Source organism: Achroia grisella, unplaced genomic scaffold (genome assembly GCF_030625045.1).
Source record: "Achroia grisella isolate CSIRO2021 unplaced genomic scaffold, CSIRO_AGI_Agris_v1 utg503, whole genome shotgun sequence".
Classification (NCBI taxonomy): Eukaryota; Metazoa; Arthropoda; class Insecta; order Lepidoptera; family Pyralidae; genus Achroia; species Achroia grisella.
In genome coordinates, this window is record NW_026712898.1 from 527,340 (window position 1) to 553,271 (window position 25,932).

The following is a 25,932-nucleotide window of genomic DNA, read 5'->3' on the forward strand; positions in this document are numbered from 1 at the left end:
TACTAGCTACTCGCCCCGGCTTCGCCCGGGTGTACATGTATTATATATATATATAAACCTTCCTCTAGAATCACTCTATTAATAAAAAAAAACCGCTTTAAAATCCGTTGCGTAGTTTTAAAGATTTAAGCATACATAGGGACAGACAGCGATAGCGACTTTACTTTATACTATGTAATGATTAAGATGAAGATAGTATGGTTGTGTGAGGCGGCCACAGGTCACGGGAACCATTTACCATCAAATGGACCGTACCATTTTTACAGATACTAGAGTATAAAGTCACAAATTAACGTTTTTAAATTGATACAGTATAGCAGGGATGTTATGGATATGAAATTTCGGATACGGATAGGTTTCGGATATAGAAATGATTATATACCGGATACGGATACGCATGCGGATATGAAAATATTTCGGATTATCCGTCAGTTTCGGATAATTTCGATTACAGATATTTTTTTTAAGGAATTATAAAAGTATAATACAAATAGTTACATAACGTGTCTCAATTAGACTCCGTACCTATCCGATATTATCCGACACATTTATTTCGGATTCGGTTACGATTACGGATATTTTTTTATATATTCGATAGTTTCGGTTACTCCCTAACATCACTGCAGTATACTCAATATATTAACGTGAAACGCGCATACACAGTTTTATAAATTGCTAATACAAATGTCTGAATTATGTATGAATATATGTATAAGTTAAAAAATAGTAATTTATTGCATTTGATGCTCTATGTATTATGTATTGTTGTAGATATAACATTCTGAATCGATTTCACTTTTTTTCTGATTGAATTCAATTAGAGACACAATTGTCTATGCTACATACAGCTGCTTGCACATCACAAAACATTCTCCGATATGTAGTTATTTAACTAATTTACAATAAGGAAAGATCTGATGTTTTTGTTTGTCATTACATAGTATAAAATAAAGTCGCTGTCACTGTCTGTCCGTCCCTATGTATGCTTAAATGTTTAAAACTACGCAACGGATTTTGAAGCAGTTTTTTTAATAGATAGAGTGATTCAAGAGGAAGGTTTATATATGTAATACATGTACACCTATGCGAAGCCGGGGCGAGTAACTAGTAATAAGATAAACGATAGTTAATCATAAAACGGTAGTGACTTGAAAAAGCGAGATTTTTAAATGTTGCGCAAGAAAACAAATTGTTTCGATGTTATACGCTGCTGACCTCGATTCGGTTTTTGGTTAACAACATTACGCAACTCCGCTCAGTCGGTTACAACCGAGAGATCGCCGTAAGCCTGCAGCTAGGAAAAAAGTAACGCCCCGACCGGAAAGAGGTTTACTTTTTATTCTTTTAATGATGCACAGAGCACAAATTGTAGAGGTATGTTGAACCGAAAAAAACCAGATTCATTTTATTAGGTCTTTCTTAAAGGAGGTTATTATTGAATTAAATTATATATATAAAATGTCTGACTTTCTATCCATACAAGTATATAATACTACTACTATATAGTACAGATTATAATTATTAATAGATATTAATAATAATAATGTAAGATAGGGAAAACATTATACACAAAAAATTTTACGTTCATAATCGGCTAAAATGTTCTACTAAATATGTGACTTTTTAATTTGATATTTTAAATTCAATTAACATTCAAGTGTGACTGATCACGAAACGCTTGATTGATAATTGTCAATCTAAAGTTGATGATATTCAATCATATCATCTTTACTCACTTCAATTAAAATAGATAGGTGATAGTGATAACATATAAAGTTCACGGGGTCATCCAGCTATTAATAACTATATTTCACCTATATATGTATAAAAATATATAATTATATTAAAGATAAAATATGTGTATGTTTTTACGTGTTATAATTCTCATATTAGGATATTTTATACAGTTTTTTTTAAATGGGATTAAAACTAATAAACTTACTTTTTAGGGCCCATAACCTTCTGTCGACTAGTCCTTCCACGTACAGCTGCATGTCCTGCTTGCAGCTTCCATCAACAACCCTCTGCAGCTCCTTCCATTGCTTCACGAGGATCTCAGCGTCGAATATCCTCAACATATTCTCGATTCCCAACAAACCGGTCGAGTTTGAACTGTCCCTTTTCAAGACTAATTTCGATTCGTTTAACGTAGTCCTTATAGAGTCATTCAGTTTGCTCAATACATCTCTACTCGGTTTTGATGTCGTCTTTTCCAATGTTTTCGTGGTTTTCACAATGTGCTGGACATTGTGCGATGCTTCCGTACTGGACGGCTTCTTAGCAGATTCCAACCCTTCGTCAAACGCTTCGGCAAACGACAAACCTTCTTCGTCAGCGAATAAATTGAACGAATCCTCGGTCGTAGTCTTTTCGTTTTTACTCGAATTAGGTGTAAATATCATAGAGCTTAATAGATCAGCTGTTAGCGGGCCTTCATCGTCAATACCGCCTTTGGCTGATGCCTTTTTAATGTTCTGAAACGCGTCTATTAAAGCACTTCGCAACTTCTCCTCTCTCGCGCTCTCTTTACTCTCACTTGACGGCAATTCCGCGGAATTGACAAAGTAAATTGCAGCACACAAAAATATAAGCACTGAACGAGACATTTTCGAAAATGGAAAACAACTATTTTTTTTATAAAACCACACGCATACTGGCAACACGGTTCTAAATTCGAAATTGGCGCGCGTTTCGGTGTCAAAGGTGCGCGCGCGGCGGCATAGTTGTAATGCGACTGGAGGCGGCGCGTCGACGCAGGGGCTGTGACATAACCGTTACGGAGTTAGTGCGGCACTTTCACTGAGCCGGGCGAAGGCAGCGCGTCTTGAAGCCTCGCTTCGTACAGGTGTACGGTATCCTTGTAGATAGGGTTGCCATCCGTCCGATTTGTCCTAGTTTAGAGGGCATTCTGGATAATGCAGTTTTTTTAGGTTCAATACGCTTTATTGCATTTTCAAGGATGGAAAGAATTAGCTGGTAAGATAAAGTAAGAAATAAGGAAGTATTGCACAGTTTGAATGAAAAAGGGCAGATATTGAAAGTAGATGAGGAAAAATGTTAGGACACTTGATACGGCACGATGAATTTATGAAAGTAATTATTAAGGGAAAGATAAAAGGAAAGAGGCGAAGAGGAAGACAAAGGCACAGCTACATCAAGCACATAGAAATCAGGAAGGAGTCGTGTCGTATCAAGATTTAATGAGTATGATGGAAGATCGTAGAAAGCGGCAAGAGCTCCACCGACAAGAGCGTTGCTCTTATATTTATGGTGACGACGATTGCTTTAAAATACCATAGGTTCTTTATTATATACAAAGTGAGCAAAAACTTATCATAGAGCTATCATAGAGCCAGTCAACCTAACAGTGTGGCATAGCCATTAGTGAGTGGGTAACACTAGTGCAACTAACAATGACAATATTAAAGTATATTAATAAATTATGTTTTATTTTAATAACAAAAAATATAGAATTTATTATTAAAGTAATTTATAACAAACTGTAATAACTTTTTTGTTAGATACGTTTAGAATGATGATAAAAATTACTGCATTCAATTTTAAGGTCTGAAAATAGATAGAAAGGCGATTTATGATGTTTTTTAACAATTTTTTCTTACATTAACTATGTTTATAACTTGTCGACGTGTTCCGTGTTTTGGACTTCAAAATCCGGGGTTTTCACGCGTCTAGTTCTGGTTTCCAAATTTTAGAGATGGCAACCCTACTACAACAACTATGGGCGCCGTGCGAGTGCGATTGCATGCGACCGAGGTGTATCGAGTGATGGAAGCCGAGCAAGATCGTGTACCTATATGTTCGGAGCTGTGACTGTCCTTATTACAATGAAACCTAAATTCAGTGTATGCAAGTACAGTGTTGTAATTATTATGTTATGCAATACACTCTTTTCGCACTTGTCGTTGATTCACTCTGTTCCTGTACAAAAAAATCTTTATCTTAATAATATTTTAAACACGAACTTTTATGAGTATGTTTGTTACTCTTTCACGCAAAAACTACTGAGCGGATTTTGATAAAAGTTTACAGTAATAGAGCTTATGCATCAGAATAACCATAGACTAAAAATATCAAGCAGGGTAAGCCGCGGCTGGTATACTATATCTAATATTGTGTAAACTAAGCAGACTATGAATGTGTCTACTCCACTGGTACTGTTGTTAATAGTATAGAAGTTCTTTATTCAAATAAACTTAATGTAAGCACTTTTATACAGTCACAGTTATCATTCTATTTATATACCGCTCATTCGGAAAACTGTCTCATCACAAGAATAGAATAGAATAGAATAGAAAATCATTTATTCAAATAAACTTACATTGAAGCACTCTTGAATAGTCATCACATTTTTTTTAATCTACACAAGAAAAAATAAAAAAATTGCTCTTTTAAATAATTTTGTAACTTTAGATTTTATCATCGAAACGTGTGAATACCAACTAGCAAGTAGCATTATTAGGATCAAATATTAAATACGCAATAAGATTAAATTAGTCATAGTGATTAGAGTACGCGGTCGTTCACGACACGTTCACGAGTATGACGTATGAGGCAGCCATACTTTAGGGAGCCTAATGACCCGGACCACCTCGTCGCCACATGTTGGACATTTTAGACTACTTAAGAGACTTTCAGGGGGAACCGCGTGGAGGTCATTACCAACAATCCCCTTCTTCCCAGTCAGGCCAATTACCATCCTGGAGAAGAGAATTAACCACGATAGCTTCCACAGCAGGTTCAGACTGGGCACATTGCAAGCAATGGGACTATGAGTCCCCATTATTAACAAATCCCTTTTTTTCAGTGAAGGTATATTTTCATAACCATAATTATGTGATGGTGCACTCGCCTGCGCTAACTGCATACCCTGGCGAGGCAGCGGAGGATGATAGGATGACCATGAACTTAATTCAGTTTGCCCATCATGGTAAATTCACCATGAATTTATCAAATTCAAATTCAAACATCATCTATTGATGTAGGACATTTTAGCCGCTTATGAACGTCAAGTTTTTACATTATAATTTTTTTTCCCTACCGTCCAGTTCGGTATATAGATCCAATTGAGAAGAACTGGCAAGAAACTCAATTGAATTACTTTTTTTTTAAATCCAGTTTATTTACAATGCATATACCTATGCATTGTAAATAAACTGTCTAACATTAAATGAAAATCCCGAACATGAAAACTATTGCCATGCACGCTCGTCATTCAAGTAATCGTTTAGTGAGTAATAGGCCTTGCTCAGTAAATATGATTTAACAGATGTTTTGAATTTATTTAAGGGTAATTCCAATATATCCTTTGGTATCTTATTGTAAAATTTTATACCTACTCCCATAAAAGACCTATTGACTTTTTCTAAACTATACTTGGGGACAGCAAGTTTGTCTTTAAATCTAGTATTAAAATATCAGGATGGTTCCCAGGGGTAGTCCCCCCGTCGTTTGACGTCGTACTGACGTCGACCTGACGTCAATCTGGCATAGAACATTTCTAATTGAGCATGAGATCAGGATAGTTAGCCCATCGTGGTAAATTCGCCATGAATTTATCACCGTAGTTTCCACGGGGTACTACGTCAACCTGACATGGTCCAGTGCTAACAATGAGACTGTTAGTCCACATTACTAACAAGTTCTATTGGGCAGTTTCAGAAATGATATGTCAATGCAGCAGTACTTTTATTTTATTCCTTTTTTAAATTATACTCTACATAAATTGCGTCGCTGTACATTCACGTCTGGTCGTCTCGGTCGCCTCGAACAGAGAGAGAGCAGCCCGCTCTCTTGCTCGCTTGTTCCCGGCCTCTTTTCTTTCCCACTATAGGTGGCGGTATAATCGTGACGCCACCAACATCACGTGACTCGCTATGGATTTAAATTTGAAATGTAAGTAACAAATTAGTCAACTGAGTGTTCTTTATGTATTGAAGCTAACACTACTACCCGTATGATATTACACTATATGATATGTTTGCGAAAGCCTCAGCTGTTGTATAACGTGAATTCCAATTGCGTCCTTGGATGATGTAATGGCGTCTTGCAGTTGGAATTTTAAACATATTATCCTTGACTTAGAACTTTCAATTCGTTGCTATACTTACTTAATTTGCACAAATTTCGTATGTCTGTTATGTAAGTTTGCATCGAGGCATTGAAAATTTTTATTACTTCATCAAAAGTTACAGTTTATTTATTTTAATTATTATGGAATAGTTAGAGTCATATGAACAAACAAGACCTGAATCTTAACACCGGCCCGAAGGGGAATAAGTTGGTATTTGTAGAATTAAACGCTAGAGGGTAAGGTACTTAAACTAAAATTAAAATATTTGTAAAAATATGTTTTTTTTATATTACATACTAGTAACTAACTCGCTTCGGCTTCGCACGGGTGTACACATGTATAATAAGCATACGGCCCATCTGATGGTAAATAAAGATGATGATGATGAAGAAAGAGGATGATGAAGAATGAAGAATGATATTGAGAACGAGAACGAGAACGAGAACGAGAACGAGAACGAGAACGAAGAATGAGAATGAGATTGAGATTGAAGATGCTTTATTCTTGGTTTCGAATATGATTGTTATTTAATTTATACTTTGTTTGCATTGTTCATAAGAATGAGCATGAGAATGAGTATGAGAATGAATAATGAGAATGAAGAATGCGAATGAAGAATGAGAATGAAGAATGAGAATGAAGAATGAGAATGAAGAATGAGAATGAAGAATGAGAATGAAGAATGAGAATGAAAAATGAGAATGAAGAATGAATGAAGAATGAATTATGTAAGATAATGAATGATCAACGAAGAATGATGGATGAATTAAGAATGAATTAAGTAATGAATGATGAATGATGATTTATGAATGATGAATGATGAAGGATGAATGATCTTTGATGAATGATGAATGATGAATGACGAATGATATTTGATCTTTGATGAATGATGAATGATGAATGATGAATGATGAATGATGAATAATGAATGATGAATGATGGATGATGAATGATTAATGATTAATGATTAATGATGAATGATGAATGATGACTGGTGAATGATGAATGATGAATGATGATTGATGAATGATGAATGATGAATGATGAATGAATAAAGGTTTTGAATATGAATGATGAATGAGGAATGAAGAATGAATGATGAAGGAGGAATTGAGAATGATTGAGGAATGAAGAAAAATATTGATGTTAAAGAATAACATTGAGAATGAGGAATTATAATGATAATGAAGAATGAATATCGATATTGAAGAATAAGAATGAGAATGAGAATGGAGAATGAAGACTGAGAATGCGAATGGAGAATGTGAATTCGATATTTCTATTTCTATTTCAAAAGAGAATGTGAATGAGAATTAGACTGAAGAATGAGAATTCGATATTATCAGAAGAATTGGGGTCCGGCAACGGGCGTTGTAGCGAGCGGTCGCGTCTTGTGTTATGGACCAGCATAAAATATAATACTTACAGAAATTACTTTGTCCAATACAGATAAAAGTAATAAATACTTAAAATTAAACAGAATAAGTGCAATAATTAAGTTTTACGTTAAACAATTTTACGAAGAAGGTTGAAGTTGGTTTCTTATCAGGTCCATATCTGGAATTAAATTAGTTCACCGATAACAGTATTCACACTGAGTTCTACAGCTTCTTTGATTTCGGTATGTGGAGTGGTGTGATGTAGGCTCTTTATGAATGATGAATGATGAATGATCAATGATGAATGATCAATGATAAATGATGAATGATTCATTGTTCATTCATCATTCTTTCTCCATTCATCATTCATTCTACATTCATCATTAATTCTTCATTTTCATCATCAATGATGATGTATGTTGAATGATGAATGAATGATGGATGAATGATGAATGATGAATGACAATGAGAACGAGAATAAAGAATGAAATAGAAGGTTGAAGACAGAGAATGCTAAAAAAGAATGAGAATGAGATTAAGAATGAAGACTGAGAATGTGAATGGAGAATCAGAATGAGAATTCGATATTTCTATTTCTATTTCAAAAGATAATGTGATTTCGATTCGATATTATCTAATCTAATCTAATAATAACAATGAAGAATGAATGGGACGACTATGTCCCAGACCTAGATACATCAAAATAATAATTGCATTTAATAATGTCTAGTAAGACAAATTCAATCTAGAGAGTCATTATGTCAATGCTTTAAACAATCAAATATCCTCACCGTTGCCTCACAGTATTGAGATTTATGAAAATATTATGTGTACAAGGAAAAATTTAGATAGTTTCAAGAAACTTAAAGACTGTACAAATAGAAACTTACGCAATAAAAATTAGCTAATTTTACCTAAATGTCGTCTACACAAAGTTAGTAATTCATTTTATGGTAATTGCGTAAGATTCTATAATAAACTGCCAGAGTCTACGCTAAATCTTACAGAGAGGCAATTCAAATCTTATATTAAACAAATGTTATGTAAAAAAGCCTATTATAAAATAGATGAATTTATAGATGATAGCAATATATAGCAAGAGTAAGTTTATTTGCGGACAACCTAAATCTTCCTCCAAGAGTGGATTTTTAGCATTCTCTGTCTTCAACCTTCTATTTCATTCTTTATTCTCGTTCTCATTGTTATTCATCATTAATCATTCATCATCCATCATTCATAATTCATCAGTTTATCATCAGTTTAAAATAAATAATTAAAAATGAAGAACGGGAATGAGAATGAAGAATGAAGAATGAAGAATGAAGAATGAGAATGAAGAATGAGAAGAATGATGAATGATGAATGATGAATCATGAAGGATGAATGATGAATCATAAAGGATGAATGATGAAAGAATATTGAATGAATGATGAATGATGAATGATGAATGATGAATAATGAATGATGAATGATGAACGATGAATGACGAATGATGAACGATGAACGATGAACGATGAATGATGAATGATGAATGATGAATGATGAATGATGAATGATGAATGATGAATGATGAATGATGAATGATGAATGCTGAATGATGAACAATGAACGATGAATGATGAATGATGAATGATGAATGAAGAATGATGAATGAATGATGATTAAATGACGACTGAATATTGCATGAATGATGAATGATGAATGATGAATGAATGATGACTAAATGACGACTGAATATTGCATGAATGATGAATGAATTGAATTACGCATGAATGATGAATGACTGATGAATGACTGATGGATGATGAATGAATGATGAATGAATGATGAATGAATGATGAATGAATGAATGATGAATGAATGAATGATGAATTATGAATGAATGATGAATGAATGAATTATGAAGGAATGATGAATGATGATTATTGAATGTTGTATGTCTGATGAATGCATGATGAATGACTGATGAATGAATGATGAATGAATGATGAATGAATGATGAATGAATGATGAATGAATGATGAATGAATGATGAATGAATGATGAATGAATGATGAATGAATGATGAATGAATGATGAATGAATGATGAATGAATGATGAATGAATGATGAATAAATGATGAATGGATGAAGAATGAATGATGAATGATGAAAGATGAATTATGAGTGATGAAAGATGAATTATGAGTGATGAATGATGAATGACTGTGGATGAATGTTGAATCTTGAATGACGAATCATGAATGATGGATGATGAATGATTAATGATGAATAACAATGAGAACGAGAATAAAGAATGAAATAGAAGGTTGAAGACAGAGAATGCTAAAAAAGAATGAGAATGTGAATGGAGAATGAGAATGAGAATTCGATATTTCTATTTCTATTTCAAAAGATAATGTGATTTCGATTCGATATTATCTAATCTAATCTAATAATAAGAAGGAAGAATGAATGGGACATAGTCACCTAGATACATCAAAATAATAATTGCATTTAATAATGTCTAGTAAGACAAATTCAATCTAGAGAGTCATTACGTCAATGCTTTAAACAATCAAATATCCTCACCGTTGCCTCACAGTACATTTATGAAAATATTATGTGTACAAGGAAAAATTTAGATAGTTTCAAGAAACTTAAAGACTGTACAAATAGAAACTTACGCAATAAAAATTAGCTAATTTTACGTAAATGTCGTCTACACAAAGTTAGTAATTCATTTTATGGTAATTCCGTATGATTCTATAATAAACTGCCAGAGTCTATGCTAAATCTTACAGAGAGGCAATTCAAATCTTATATTAAACAAATGTTATGTAAAAAAGCCTATTATAAAATAGATGAATTTATAGATGATAGCAATATATAGCAAGAGTAAGTTTATTTGCGGACAACCTAAATCTTCCTCCAAGAGTGCTGTAGAATTGGGAGAAGATCTCCTCATCATCGACCTACTTTTTTTTGGATCCTCAATTATAACCGATTTGTGGTAAATGTGTTTTATTTTTTGGCAGCCTTATTTTGTGGTCCAGGTTTGAGATTTACGAAGAAGGTTGAAGTTGGTTTCTTATCAGGTCCATATCTGGAATTAATTATTTCACCGATAACAGTATTTCCACTGAGTTCTACAGCTTCTTTGATTTCGGTATGTGGATGAATTGGAAATGAATTCGGATGAATGAGGAATGAAGAATGAAGAATGTTAATGAAGAACGATTGAGAATGAAGAATGAAGACTGAGAATGAAAAATGAAGAATGAGAATGTAGTATGAATGATGAATGAGGAATGGCTGAAGAATGAAGACTGAGAATGAAAAATGAAGAATGAGAATGTAGTATGAATGATGAATGAGGAATGGCTGAAGAATGATCTTTCATTGAATCAAGAATGAATGATAATGATAAATGAAGAATGAGAATGAAGCATGAAAATTATGAATGAGAATGAGAATGAGAATGGGGAATGAAGACAGAGAATGTGAATGATGAATGAGAATGAGAATTCTATATTTCTATTTCTATTTCAAAAGAGAATGTGAATGAGAATGAGACTGAAGAATGATAATTCGATATTATCAGAAGAATGACGAATGAAGAATGAAGAACGGGAATGAGAATGAAGAATGAAGAATGAGAATGAAGAATGAGAATGATGAATGATGAATGATGAATGATGAATCATGAAGGATGAATGATGAATAATGAATGATGAATGATGAATGATGAATGATGAATGATGAATGATGAATGATGAATGAATGAAGAATGAATGATGAATGATGAATGAATGATGAATGAATGATGAATGATGATTGATGAATGATGAATGATGAATGATGAATGATGAATGATGAATGATGAATGATGAATGATGAATGATGAATGATGAATGATGAATGATGAATGATGAATGATGAATGATGAATGATGAATGATGAATGATGAATGATGAATGATTAATGAATGAATGATGAATGAATGATGAATGATGAATGATGAATGATGAATGATGAATGATGAATGAATGATGAATGATGAATGATGAATGAATGATGAATGAATGATGAATGAATGATGAATGAATGATGAATGAATGATGAATGAATGATGAATGAATGATGAATGAATGATGAATGAATGATGAATGAATGATGAATGAATGATGAATGGATGAAGAATGAATGATGAATGATGAAAGATGAATTATGAGTGATGAATGATGAATGACTGTGGATGAATGTTGAATCATGAATGATGGATGATGAATGATTAATGATGAATAACAATGAGTACGAGAATAAAGAAGGTTGAAGACAGAGAATGCTAAAAAAGAATGAGAATGTGAATGGAGAATGAGAATGAGAATTCGATATTTCTATTTCTATTTCAAAAGATAATGTGATTTCGATTCGATATTATCTAATCTAATCTAATAATAAGAAGGAAGAATGAATGGGACATAGTCACCTAGACACATCAAAATAATAATTGCATTTAATAATGTCTAGTAAGACAAATTGAATCTAGAGAGTCATTACGTCAATGCTTTAAACAATCAAATATCCTCACCGTTGCCTCACAGTACATTTATGAAAATATTATGTATACAAGGAAAAACTTAGATAGTTTCAAGAAACTTAAAGACTGTACAAATAGAAACTTACGCAATAAAAATTAGCTAATTTTACCTAAATGTCGTCTACACAAATTTAGTAATTCATTTTATGGTAATTGCGTAAGATTCTATAATAAACTGCCAGAGTCTATGCTAAATCTTAGAGAGGCAATTCAAATCTTATATTAAACAAATGTTATGTAAAAAAGCCTATTATAAAATAGATGAATTTATAGATGATAGCAATATATAGCAGGAGTAAGTTTATTTGCGGACAACCTAAATCTTCCTCCAAGAGTGCTGTAGAATTGGGAGAAGATCTCCTCATCATCGACCTTCTTTTTTTTGGATCCTCAATTATAACCGATTTGTGGTAAATGTGTTTTATTTTTTGGCAGCCTTATTTTGTGGTCCAGGTTTGAGATTTACGAAGAAGGTTGAAGTTGGTTTCTTATCAGGTCCATATCTGGAATTAATTATTTCACCGATAACAGTATTTCCACTGAGTTCTACAGCTTCTTTGATTTCGGTATGTGGATGAATTGGAATTGGATTGGATTCGGATGAATGAGGAATGAAGAATGAAGAATGAGAATGAAGAATGAAGAATGAGAATAAAGAATGAGAATGAAGAATGAGAATGAAGAATGAGAATGAAGAATGAGAATGAAGAATGAGAATGAAGAATGAGAATGAAGAATGAGAATGAAGAATGAGAATGAAGAATGAGAATGAATAATGAGAATGAAGAATGAGAATGAGTGATGAATGAATGATGAATGATGAATGATAAATGATGAATGATGAATGATGAATGATGAATGATTAATGATGAATGATGAATGATGAATGATGAATGAATGATGAATGATGAATGATGAATGATGAATGATGAATTATGAATGATAAATGATGAATGATGAATGACAATGAAGAACGATGAATGATGAATGATGAATGATGAATGACAATGAAGAACGAGAATAAAGTATGAAATAGAAGGTTGAAGACAGAGAATGCTAAAAAAGAATGAGAATGAAAATGAGAATGAGAATGAATATATTTGTTTTATTCTTGTTTTAGTGTATGATTGTTATTTGAACCATGTGGGATGGGAAGGATGAATGACGAATGATACGATTTATCTTTTTCCCTTCAATCTCATACGTTTTATCTTTTTCATCATTCTTGATTTATCATTCTTTCTTCATACATCATTCGTCATTCATTCTTTACTCGTCATTCATTCATTATTCATCATTCATTGTTCATTCATCATTATTTCTCCATTCATCATTCATTCTTATTTCTAGTAGCTATTACGAAATTCTTGAGATGAAAGAGAGTGAATGAATACTATATTATGGTATGCAGTAAGTTCGTCATTATGCCGATATTTATTAGATGAATGAATGAGAGTGAGGAATGTGAATGATGTATGAAGAATGAATGAGAATGAAGAATGAATGATGAAAGAATGATGAATGATGAATGAGAATGAGAATGGAGAAAGAGTATGAAGAATGAGAATGAAGAATGAGGAATGAAGAGTGAATGTTGAATGAATGATGAATGATGAATGAGGAATGATGTATGGTTAATGATGAATGATGAATGATGAATGATGAAGTATGGATGATTGTTACTCTTTCACACAAAAAACTTTACAGCTTATGTATCAGAATAACACATAGGCTATATGTTTTATTGAAATTCAATGCGGATGAAACCGCGGGTACAGCTGGTATTCAATAAAACAGTGTAAATAGCATCCTATCTCTCGAAAGTATCATCGATTTTTTTTAATAATACTCTTATAGTAAAATAGGTCATGTTCATTGTCATTATTATGAACAATGCATGAGAGAATCTAACCTCCATACATAATGATTACGTTAGTGAATTTTGCTGCTAGAATAATCAGTAGTCATCGGTGTCAAGTATTTCACCACACTCGCCACTTCACCGTCATTCACTCGAGGTACTATAAACGCCACTTTATATGAATCATATAAGTGTGAGTTTTATGTAACTGGAAGAATAAATCAGCTTATGGAAAGTAAAGAGAAACATTCATGGACTTCACAAAATACATATATAATTTTAAGCATTTATTTGTTTATTCTTAAAATGTAAAGTTACAATAATTTTTTAAAAGAGTAACACGCAAGTTTCTTGTTCATTATGCTTGTGATGAAACGCCTTTCCGAAAGAGCGATAGATTAAAAAAGCAGTAATAAAAATTGTTTAAATTGAAGTTTATTTTGTCCTTATCTAGTTGTATAGCATTCCACAGTTTAATTTTATACAAATACAATTAAAACTACCTTCAGGTAATTTTATATAATAGTCAATAAATTGCATTCGTTGACACTAAATATTTTGTAAGTAATTTTAAAAGTTTGTAATTTTCACATATAGATATGTGATTTGTGTAAATTTTATTGGAAATAAATGTAATTAAACGTCAGGCCTCGGTGGTCTAGCGGTTTAGCATAACGCTTTACTTGCGATGGTTGCGGGTTTGATTTCTCGCACAAACATTTGTATTCATGAGTATGATTTTTTGTATATTTCTAGATATTTCCTATGTATATTATGTATATATTTATAGAAAATAAGTATCCATGTATTTATATTAGTGTGTGTGTAGTGTGTATAACATAAACTCTGCTTACCATGGGACTAATTGACGTTGTGTGAAATGTCCAGGGAGTACCCCTGGACGATTCAAGAGGTCAGTAATAATTATACTTATAAAACCGTTTAATATGAATTGTCTTCTTGCATTGAAAATATAAAATTTAATGTACATTTCCATCTGCAGATAATATATCGCTAATCATATTATGAATCGTGGAATGTGGCTTTTTTAGACACTGTTCAGAACCAACAGCCCCTTAACGACTGTAGGGTTGTGCAATCATTTATTCTTACAATATCATTATTTGGTAGCGATTTTTTTTTCTAGTTTTCCTTAAGTTATTGTGATTTCATCTTTTATGGTAGCTATTACGAAATTCTTGAGATGAAAGAGAGTGAATGAATTATTACTATTTTCATTTTTAAACATAATATAAAACTATTATGGTATAGTAAGTTCGTCATTATGCTGATATTTATTTGGCATCTTAGTCATCTAGTTGTCATCATCATCAGCTCACTACAGTCCACTGCTGGACATAGGCCTCTCCTAACGCACGTCATGCTCTACAGGTCAGTCGCCATGGGTGGATCTTTAACGCAGCTCAGTTATAATTATAATAACGTCTCGTTCAAAGACAGTCGCCCAAAGAACGTCCATAAGGCGCCATTTTGAAATTCATACAAAGAAAAAAAACGTTAGATTAATTTCATGATTATGACCTGTCAATTTTGTATAAGTGTTTGTTTAAGGAACAATGGCCCGTTATTGTCCCTATCATTATTTTAAGGTTATACCTAACTAGATTAAGTAGGCGCCAACTTAAATTATACGCATACTATGTCACGGAGTCTCTAAATACATACCTATATGTAATAATGAGACATAATATACTAATTATTATTGCGTACTGTTAAATAGCAAAACGTATTACAACACCAACTTTCCCTTCGGTCACAGTACTGTTCCGCGGAAGTTCTGCAAGATAGAGGAACATATATGGTAGGGAAAAAATTATAACATAAGAAAAATTACTTTCATAAGCGGCTAAAATGTTCTACATGAATAAATGAGTTTTGAATTTGAATTTAAAGTAAGAAGTGAGAAAAATATACAGCAAACTAAATTAACAGGTGCAGTCAAACAAGTTCAGGCTCACAGATACAATCCAAACTACAAAATAGAAAAGAGCAGAGGGAAATAGGAAAGCTGATAGACCAGTAAGATGGTGACCAATAATGTTGTGGACTATATAATAATAATAATAAGCGTAGAAAACCAGCAAAAGGCTGATAAACTGTAATGTAAATAATAGAATAAAATATAGAACAAAAGATACGTATACATAAATTTGAGTTCTAAAAACTATATAAAAAAAGGAACCTTTTAAACTACGTATAAAATAGCAACATTTCAAATTTCAAAAATTTCAAAATTTCAAAAATTCTTTATTTAGATAACACCATTTTAAAATTACATTATACAGTTGTTGAAGACTCCTTTTAAGCATAAAGATGCCTGTGCCAGGAGGCTCCGCTCTTCCATACCTTATATCACCACTTTTGTAAAATGTTTCTTGTTTATTATACTATAAATAATTAGTTATATAATTCAATTTTAAAGTACATACATTATAGGAAACATTGTATTCAATCTATCTTAAAAATTCTCTCTAATAAATAGGAATATATATACATATGTGTGTGTGTGTGTGTGTGTGTGTGTGTGTGTGTGTGTGTGTGTGTGTGTGTGTGTGTGTGTGTGTATGTGGGTGTGTGCGTGTGTTTGTGTGTGAATGTAATCTTGCACAACAGTTTTAGCATTGATAACAATGATGCAGCAGTAATTCAGTTTTATTATAATTTAATGTTTTTATCCAATCTATTAGTATATTTTTACATTCACGATAATTTTTAGGGTATATAGCTATCTTTTCATTTATTGTATTATACAAGAGTGCAGTTTGCTTTTCACATTGTATACTCGCGAATTTGGTTTTCGTTTTTGGCACTGATACAACTTTAAGTTTCCTTCTTTTATTTTCTAAAGCTGGGTCGTATGTAATTTGTTTATGCTTTTTTAAAACTGTTTTTAATATGTACAGTTTTCTCACAGACAAAAGATCCGTGATCCGGTATAAGTCATCAGTAGGAAATCGTCGGTTTTTCAAGTACATTACCTTGAGCAGAGCTCTTTGAGCTCTTTCTATTTCTAGGAAACGTGACTTGAACGCACCGCCCCATACAGGAATACAATATATAATTATGGATTGTACCAATGCCATATATATTTTATTTAAAAGATTGGGTGAGCTGTGTGGGGATGTCTGATTACTTGGTACAATATGCCTCAATGTTTTGAACATCCAAATAAACTTCCTAATCCTTGTGGAGACTTGTTCTATTTGGGGATACCAAGATAAACGCTGGTCAACTATAACACCTAAGTATTTTATATTACTCACTTTGTTTATAGTAGGGCAACTACACTTTATTCGCGGCGACTTAGATGCAGTGTTGGAAATAGCAGAACCATCTAATATCATAGAGTAAGAATTACAATTATGGATTTTAATATTGAAATCTTGTTCTGGCTGCGAGTTATTATAAATACCAAAACAAACGTAATTTGTTTTGCTAGTATTTAGGGTAAGAAGATTGTACTTTAACCACTTAGCAACTTTAGCCATACCAAGCTCGGTGTTCCTTTTTACAATACTCCAGGTAGGACCAGTGAAGACAATGACAGTATCATCGGCATAAGATAAAATTTTGGCATTATTTAAATTCATGTTGCAGAGATCATTAATATAAATAAGAAATAAAGTAGGTCCTAAGACACTTCCTTGCGGGACTCCACATGATACGTTTACATCTCCGCTGTTATATTGCTCCAGTTTTACCCTTTGTTTTCTGTTATATAGGTAATCTTTGAATATAGAGAGTTGTAAACCTCTAACACCAATCCTTTCCAGTTTCTTCACAAGGACTGGTAGAGAGACAGTGTCAAAGGCTTTTTTCAAGTCCATGAAAACAGAGAGACATTTTCTCCCTTTATCAAGGTTATCTGTCACTAATGAACATAAAGACCCCACAGCATCCTCGGTCGATATTCCCTGCCTAAAACCAAACTGGAAAGTGGATATTATATTGTACTTTTCTAAATAATTTTGAAGTCTAGAGTTTAAAAGTTTTTCTAATATTTTTGCTAACACTGATATAACCGAAATAGGCCTATAGTTACTAATTTCGTCTCTCCGCCCTCCCTTATATATAGGAGTAACTATAGATTGTTTTAATGCAGATGGGAAGATACCTGTTCTAAAACAGAGGTTTGCTAAATGAGATATGATTGGAGTGATTTCCTTATTAATAAATTTTAAATAACTAGTTGAGATATTGTCCCATCCCGGAGCACTGTCTGACTTAAGATTAACAATGATACGATTTACTTCTTCAGGATCTGTGTCAATAATAACAAAGGATTGAGATTGGGTTGGTAGCTCGTTGAGAAATTTATCCAAATCGTTTTTTGTTATATCAGCCAGAACGTTCTCAGCCAGTTCTTTACCAATGTTAGCAAAATAGTTGTTTATGTAATTAGCAGATTCGTTTTCTGTTGACTTTATCTGCATTAGTTCATGATTAATTCTATTTGTTTTAGATGTGTAGGTTAATGATTTTATGTTTTTCCATAGCAGTTTATTATTTTTAACAGACTCCGATATTAAATTTCTTTCATATTTTCTTTTCAGTTTTTTAATGAGGTTATTACAATAATTTCTGTAACGCGTATATGTAATTTTTTTAATTAAATTATATGGGTCTTCTTTGGATTGTTTTTGTAGCCTATTACGGTTTCTAATGCATCTTAGTATGCCTGTGGTGATCCACGGCTTTATATTTCTTTTACTTTTAGGAATTTTTATAATGCTAGAATTCTCTTTAATTGATTCCATTAGTATTTTAATTAAATGGTTTGTTATATCATTAGGGTTATCTTTAAAAAGCAAGTCAGACAGATTTTTCTCTTGAATATATTTAAGAGCATTTTCAAAATTAACTTTGGTTCGGGTTTTGGATGTACATTGATGTGTTTTTACTTTGGATAGTGATAGAAAAGTTGTAAAGTGGTCAGTGGTGGTGGTTTGAAGAATAGCAATAAAAGCAGAAAACTTTTTATTTTTAATTTTTAACATAGTGTGATCTAGACAGTTCTGTCCACGTGTGGGTAAGGTATGTCCAGGTAAAATACCATAAGCAGATAACATATTTAAATAGTACGTCCTATTTTTGTATTCGTATGTGTTTTCTGTGTCTTTATATTTGATATTAATATTTATGTCACCAGTAATTATAATATTGTCCTGTGATTTCAGGGTGTCTAGGTGAGTACATAGCGAGTTAATAAAGTTTTCCGCATTATTCGTAGATGGGGACCGATACATGCATATAAGGGTATTATTTAGTACGTCCACCTGAATGCCCGTTGCCTCCGTTAATTTAACCTCCACTACATTACATTTTAAATTTTCTTTTATATAAACAACGACACCGTCACTCTGATTTAATTGATATGAGGTCGTGTAAGAGTTGTAGTTGTTTAGTTTCGGGATAGGTTTGTTATTATTAAGGTGACATTCGGTTAAAACTATAACATCAGGTTCAAAATTAAGGGTTGATAAGTTTATCAAAAAATCATTGAAATTACAGTATATGCTTCTAATATTTTGAGAAATTACTGTAAAGTCTGTTTTGTTCGTTTCATAAAGTTTGGAGAGGTCTGTACAGTCACATGTAATAGCTTTGGCAATATCCAAACTATCTATATGGTTTTGAGATTCTAATAAATTAGACATTAATTTGTAATACTAGTATATAATACACAGTATGTCATATGATAGGTGGGGTTGTTTTTATTATAATATGTATATATTTGGCCTAGTACAGCATTAATATGGCGTGTATACACTACAATATGTATGTTTATGTAAAAATTCATTATAGTGAAACGTTGTAAAAATTTGTTATTTAATTTAGATTTTGTCTTGTATACAATTATTGTTGTATAATTATTTATTTTTAATACATATGTGTAAATAAGTTTATAGTTATTTTGTACAATATGAGTATTTTCGTGATTATCAATTGTTGTGATCAATTGTAGAAACTTATGAAATAGTTGTGATATTAATTTTTGGTTTTGTGTACAAATTGTTTTGTATGTTATTGTATATGTATAATGTATAATTGTAAGTGTGTATGTGTAAATAAGTTTAAATTTATTTTGTGTGCGTGTGGGACGCATAAGCGATATAAAATAATATAACAGAAGACATTCACCTACACTAATCGAATAAAAGAAATTATAAAAATGTTCTTGGTTACAAACATATTTGATATATAGTCATATGTTAGAAATTAGCTGTTCTATTTGCGATTCAGTCCTAATCGATATAACTGGTGAATTATCTTCCTTTCTTACATACACCTTTCCATAAGCCGTCCAGCAGAATTTATACGATTTCGACTTGACTAAATCACGAGCAAGGAAATATAGGCGTGCTGCCTTAGCGGTCAGATGTTCTGTTACGAAGACAGGAGTGTGCTCGGATGTTCGGAAGCCAAGGTTCTTGGCACACAGCTTCGTTTTGTGTTTGATATTATGTGCCTTACAGGACTTTAGAATTTCATTCTTCAGTAATGTAGAAGAGGTTTCGACTACGATTGGAGTATTTTTGACGGTTTCCTTCTTTGGCCGAACTCTGTATACATCTCTGATTGCGGATTTATCTATTTGACAGCCAACCGTGTTAGACAAATATGTAACCATACTTATCAAGTCTTCTTTTGTTTCATTTTGTTTTTTAGGTACATTTTTAATTTCAAAATTTGCTTTCCTACTATCCTGATGCATATTTTCTAACTTATCCTCCAGAATCGTTATATATTTTCTATCCTCTTTCATCTTATTTTCTAATAACTCGATTTTTTTCCTGTATTCTTCATTCTGTGCAGATAAGAAGGTGACTGATTGTTCGATATTTGCACTTGAGAACTGTATCTCTTTTAAAGTAGCGGCATTTTTCTTAAATTCCTTCTCTTGTGAAGTCATTATTTTTGTGAACATTGATTGCATCTCTTCCCTAAGTTTTGAAATTTCACTTCCATAGTCATCATCTCTCTTTCTTTTAGAACGACTTGTGACAAAGTTTGGTGGCGTAAGATTAGCCTGCCCAACTCTGTGCATTTCTGTATCTGATAGTGATTTATCCAAATTACTATCCATTTGTAAAGCTACGTTAATATACGTTACAAACTTTCAACAAAGGTATAAGTATACTCTGTTTATTATATTGTGATCTTTGTAATAAATACTGTGATGGTACTTAGTATGTATGACTCATGGACACCCGTTTACGCTCTGTACTCCTGGTACTCACTTGTAGTCAACCGGAACAGCGAAGTTTATGAATCACTCAATAGTAATAATAGTAAACAGCATTAGTCCCACTTCTATTTCAAAGGGGTGGAGCTTCACAATTATAACACTTGAATTCCAACATGCATTCAATACTCGCCTAGGATGACACACTGGGTGCAAAGTTCAGTGGGCGGAGCATTTAAGTTGAAAAGAGAGTAATTATTGTTGCAATTTATGCATGCGCGTGAATGTGATACACAAAGTTGACATACCAGTAGGAGGAGCCAACTGATTATTCGCACCAGGACTGGATGAGTGCCACGACAATCTTTGCTGTACTTGTCCGACACCTCTTGCTTCTTATGCGATCCTATTTTTATGTTTGATTATTTTCACTGAATTTTGTTGATATTTATTTAATTTTAACGTAATATAAATAAGTGGGCGCGTGTACACCGTTTGGTGGTCCGGGGGGAAGAACATTAGTACCTCACACTGTGTATTCTGGGCAAAAGGAGCTGACTCAGCTGATGCTGTGAGCGTAATGTTTACACGCACGCTGCACAGCGCAGAATTTCAGTCAGTCCCTCTCATTTAACGAAATATAAAATTATGCGAGCTGCTTAGCAGTCCATTAATAATGTTTTTACAGGCAAAACATAGATAATTTAATAAAAAAAAAATTTTGAACTATCGCATTGCAAAATAAAGAAATAGGATGTGTTAGCTATCTCAGATTAGCTAGCTGAGAAGATGTACATACATATCTATAAATGTATTAAACATATTTATGTATAGGAAATGACTGGTTAACTATAGGCAAAAACAGAGAATATTGGAAAAAGAGGAGGACCCTTCTCTTGAAGATGGGTACAAATAGCATAATTGAAATACTATCAAGTAGATCATAAAAAACTACATTATATACTAACCATATTCTACTTTTATTTGTACAAACTACTGATCTATATGGAAATAAAAATGCTTTATTATTATTGTTATTACAAAACCAACTTTCCCTTTTGTCACCGTACTGTTCCGCGGACGTTCTGCACCGATACCGCTCCGGAACTGTTCCGCGGTAACAGTGATTGGAACTGTTATTTCTCACAGGTCGAAGTTCACGATATTGATCAGTAAGAGGGACGTTACATTATGAAATCAGTTGAGCGCAGTGATGACTGACTCATCTGTCATATGTGCTTCGTTTGAACTGATCTGCTGGACACTACGACAGATTTAATCTTATTGCATATTTATATTTGACCCAAAAAATTAGTGCTTGTTGGTAGTTTGTATTCACACGTTTCGACTTGTATAATGTAAACTTACAAGGATTGTTTAAAAGAGCAACACACAAGTTTCTTGCTCGTTCTTTTTGTGATGAGACAGCTTTCCGAACGAGTGGTAGATAAAAAACAAATTGATATGACTATTCAAAACGTGCTTAAATTAAGTTTATTTGAATAAATGATTTTCTATTTCTATTTCTATTTACACTTATTTAGTTAATCAACTAGTTGGTTGTGTATTTAATATTTTGACTACACTGAATTTTTTTTTACAAAAATATAAACTCTGTGTTACAAGATTTGTTTAAAAGAGCAACGCGCAAGTTTCTCCCTCGTTGTTCTTGTGCCTAGACTGCTTTACGAATGAGTGGAAGTTTTAACAAAATAAGTGACATTTCAAGAGTTCTTAAATTGAAATTTATTTGAATTAAGGATATACTATTCTAAAAATATAATGGACTAAATGATGTTTAGTAGAAGTTTCGATAGTCCCAGAATCTGTGGTTCTGTGGTCATACAAAAGTGCTTAAATTAAGTTTATTTGGATAATTGATTTTCTATTCTATTCTATGTTCTATATATTATTTCAATAATTTGTTCTAAATTAATAATAAAATACATATTCAATTATTTATTACTAGTATTTACATATATATTCTATAATTTGTTTAGTATTTAGTATAGTTTTTGGTCCGCTCCGTTTAGTTTAAAATTAGATGGCACTGTGAAATTTGTTCACAGATATATACAATCTAATTTATCTGCCTTTTTGATAGAAGTAATTGCAAATATAAATAGAATATCTAAAATAAAATTAGGCTGCGTTATTGCGAGTCAAAATCGGTCTAACCGTTTCAGAGATTAACGAAAACAAACAAACAGATAGACAAACAATCTAACAATCTAACTAACTTTTCTAATTATTTTTTTTATATAAGTACCGTATATACATTCAATTACATTTAGTGGAAAGCTGGTAATTTGAAATTTAAAAACAGACACTCCAATTTCATTTATTTATATAGATGTATTGATAGTCTAAGAATATTGTACATTCGATCTATTTTCATTTCTATTCTCTATTCATGACTGTAAAATGCAAATATATATCAACACTAGCTTTTGGCCGCGGTTTCGCTCGCGTTAGTTTATCCCCTTAGGGGTGGAATTTATCAAAATCCTTTCGTAGGGAATGCCTACGTCATAGTAGCTTTATGCATGCAAAGTCTCAGCCCGATCGGTTCAAAATTGACAAAGTTTCATACAAACTTTCATCCCCTGTTTTATCCCCTTGGGGGTAGAATTACTCAAAATCCTTTCTTAGCGAATGCCTACGTCATAGTAGCTTTATGCATGCAAAGTCTCAGCCCGATCGGTTTAATCCAATTCCATTAAAATCCGTTCTGTAGTTTTTGCATGACATAGTAACAAACATACATCCATCTGTCCATACTCACAAATTTTCGCATTTATAATATTAGTAAGATATATTATCTTTGATTACTAAGTAATTACTTATATGACATCATGTTTATTTCTAAATATCAATAAATAGACACTCGCATACTTCTAGCACGATGCATTTGTAAGTTTATATGTTTTGCCATAAAGATTTTAGTAATTATTGTTTATTTACAATGAAATGGTGATGTAATAATCTGTAATCACAATGTTGATGTTACAAAGTTATCAGATTTTATGTATGTATGTCCCCATTCGCTAAGATTATTTAATTACATGATATTTCAACATAAGGCGGTAGTTTTAGGTTAAGTGCTCAAATTATAACCTTTAACATGAAATACTAGTTATCATGAATCATGTAACAGTTATACTGCCTGTTATATGTACGTTTTATTGACTTATGGGGATGTTACGTTATCAAATATTGTATTAAAATCTTCTAAATATATATAACTCAAAGGAGACTGACATAATAATCTATCAACGCACAACCCAAACCACTGGACGGACCGGGCTGAAATTTGGCATGCAGGTAGATGTTATAACGTAGGCATCCGCTAAGATTAATAATAATATAAGGATTTTGAGTAATTCTACCCCCAAGGGCATAAAATAGGGGATGAAAGTTTGTATGAAACTTTGTCAATTTTGAACCGATCGGGCTGAGACTTTGCATGCATAAAGCTGCTATGACTACTACTACGTACTATACTACGTAGGCATCCCCTAAAAAAGGATTTTGATAAATTTCATCGCTAAGCGGATAAGTTAACGCAAGCGAAGCCGCGGACAAAAGCTAGTAGCTATATTACTGTAAAGTTTCATCGAAATCCGTTCATTAGTTTTTGGAGGAGTTAAACATTCATACTTACAAACCCTCACGTTTATAATAGTATTAAAATTACGATATGTTTTAATTAAATATTGTACCTATTTAAAAGTGCGATAAATAATATGTAAAATTATTTTAAATATGTATTATTGAGGAAATATCGAGAGGGAAATTGCGTTCGTCGACCGGAATTCTTTATATGAAGCAACGTACGGATGCCAGTGTTGGTTGGGAGTTTTGAAGATTAACAGCATCCGCTCATACTGCTAATATTTACTATACCTCCATATTTATATTATAAATAGCAAAATTTGTTCGTCTGATTGTTATTTTTTCACGACTAATCGGCTGATTTAAGACGTGAAGATATGTTGATAAACTGGAAAAAAATCGAAAAAAGAAAGCCAGACGAAATCGCGGGCCACAACTAGTTCTGAATAAATATACTACACTAGCTATTACTCTCGACTTTGTCTTCTTTTATTTATAATTACAATTTAAACAGCGTCATCTAGTCCCAAACTAAGCATAGCTTGTATTATGGGTACTAGGCAATTGATAGAAAGACCTACTTAGATAATTTTTTTTGTAAATACATATATGATATACATAACAAACACCCACACTAATATACTCATACTCATAAATAAAAATATTTGTACCGTGCATGAAATCGAACCCGCGACCATCGGAATTACATTTCAGTATAAATTGATTAACTGGCCAATGTAAGGACAAAATTACCGGGAATGGCAGGCAAAAGAAAAGTAGGACGGCAGAAAAAATGATGGGCAGATGACATAAAAGACATAGCAGGAAAAGACTCGATGCCACGAATTAAAAGAATGAACTGTTATTTTTTTTTTTAATTAAGTATTTTACGGCCCTGGAAATTTCCCTTCAGCCAAACAATTACATTGTACAAATACATAGAGAGAGTTCGCAGAAGATGGAGGAGGCTTTTACCCAAGGGTCCCAAATAAAATGAAAAAAAAACTATATGGTTGTAAAACATTATGAGGATATTAAAACTATAATAATAATAATGAATTGATTATTTCAGATCGTTTCTCTAAAACGACATCGAGAAATTGCATAAGATGAACTGAACCATATCGTATAGGTACTAAGACGAAGTAACGCGGAACTGTCGTAAAGAGCAGCCGATTTGTGCACAATGAGACAATG

General features: G+C 32.4%; 2 protein-coding genes across 2 annotated transcripts in view; both read right to left on the reverse strand.

The window, feature by feature from the left end:
- The window catches only part of LOC131846154 (uncharacterized), a 90,013-nt gene extending 87,304 nt beyond the window's left edge, over positions 1 to 2,709 (reverse strand). The window contains exon 1 of the mRNA XM_059195391.1: positions 1,943 to 2,709. Within this exon, the coding sequence (XP_059051374.1) occupies positions 1,943 to 2,606 (664 nt within the window). The 5' untranslated portion in view covers positions 2,607 to 2,709. The remainder of the gene's footprint in view (positions 1 to 1,942) is intronic.
- A 17,430-nt stretch (positions 2,710 to 20,139) lies between these two features.
- LOC131846175 (uncharacterized) lies at positions 20,140 to 21,021 on the reverse strand. The gene has a single exon (XM_059195415.1). It carries the CDS (start codon positions 21,019 to 21,021, stop codon positions 20,140 to 20,142), a length of 882 nt encoding a protein of 293 aa, XP_059051398.1.
- Positions 21,022 to 25,932: the final 4,911 nt, after the last annotated feature.

Coding starts and splice junctions, on each gene's coding strand:
- LOC131846175 (XM_059195415.1), bottom strand. CDS start 21,021: ATGGATAGTAATTTGGATAAATCACTATCAGATACAGAAATGCACAGA.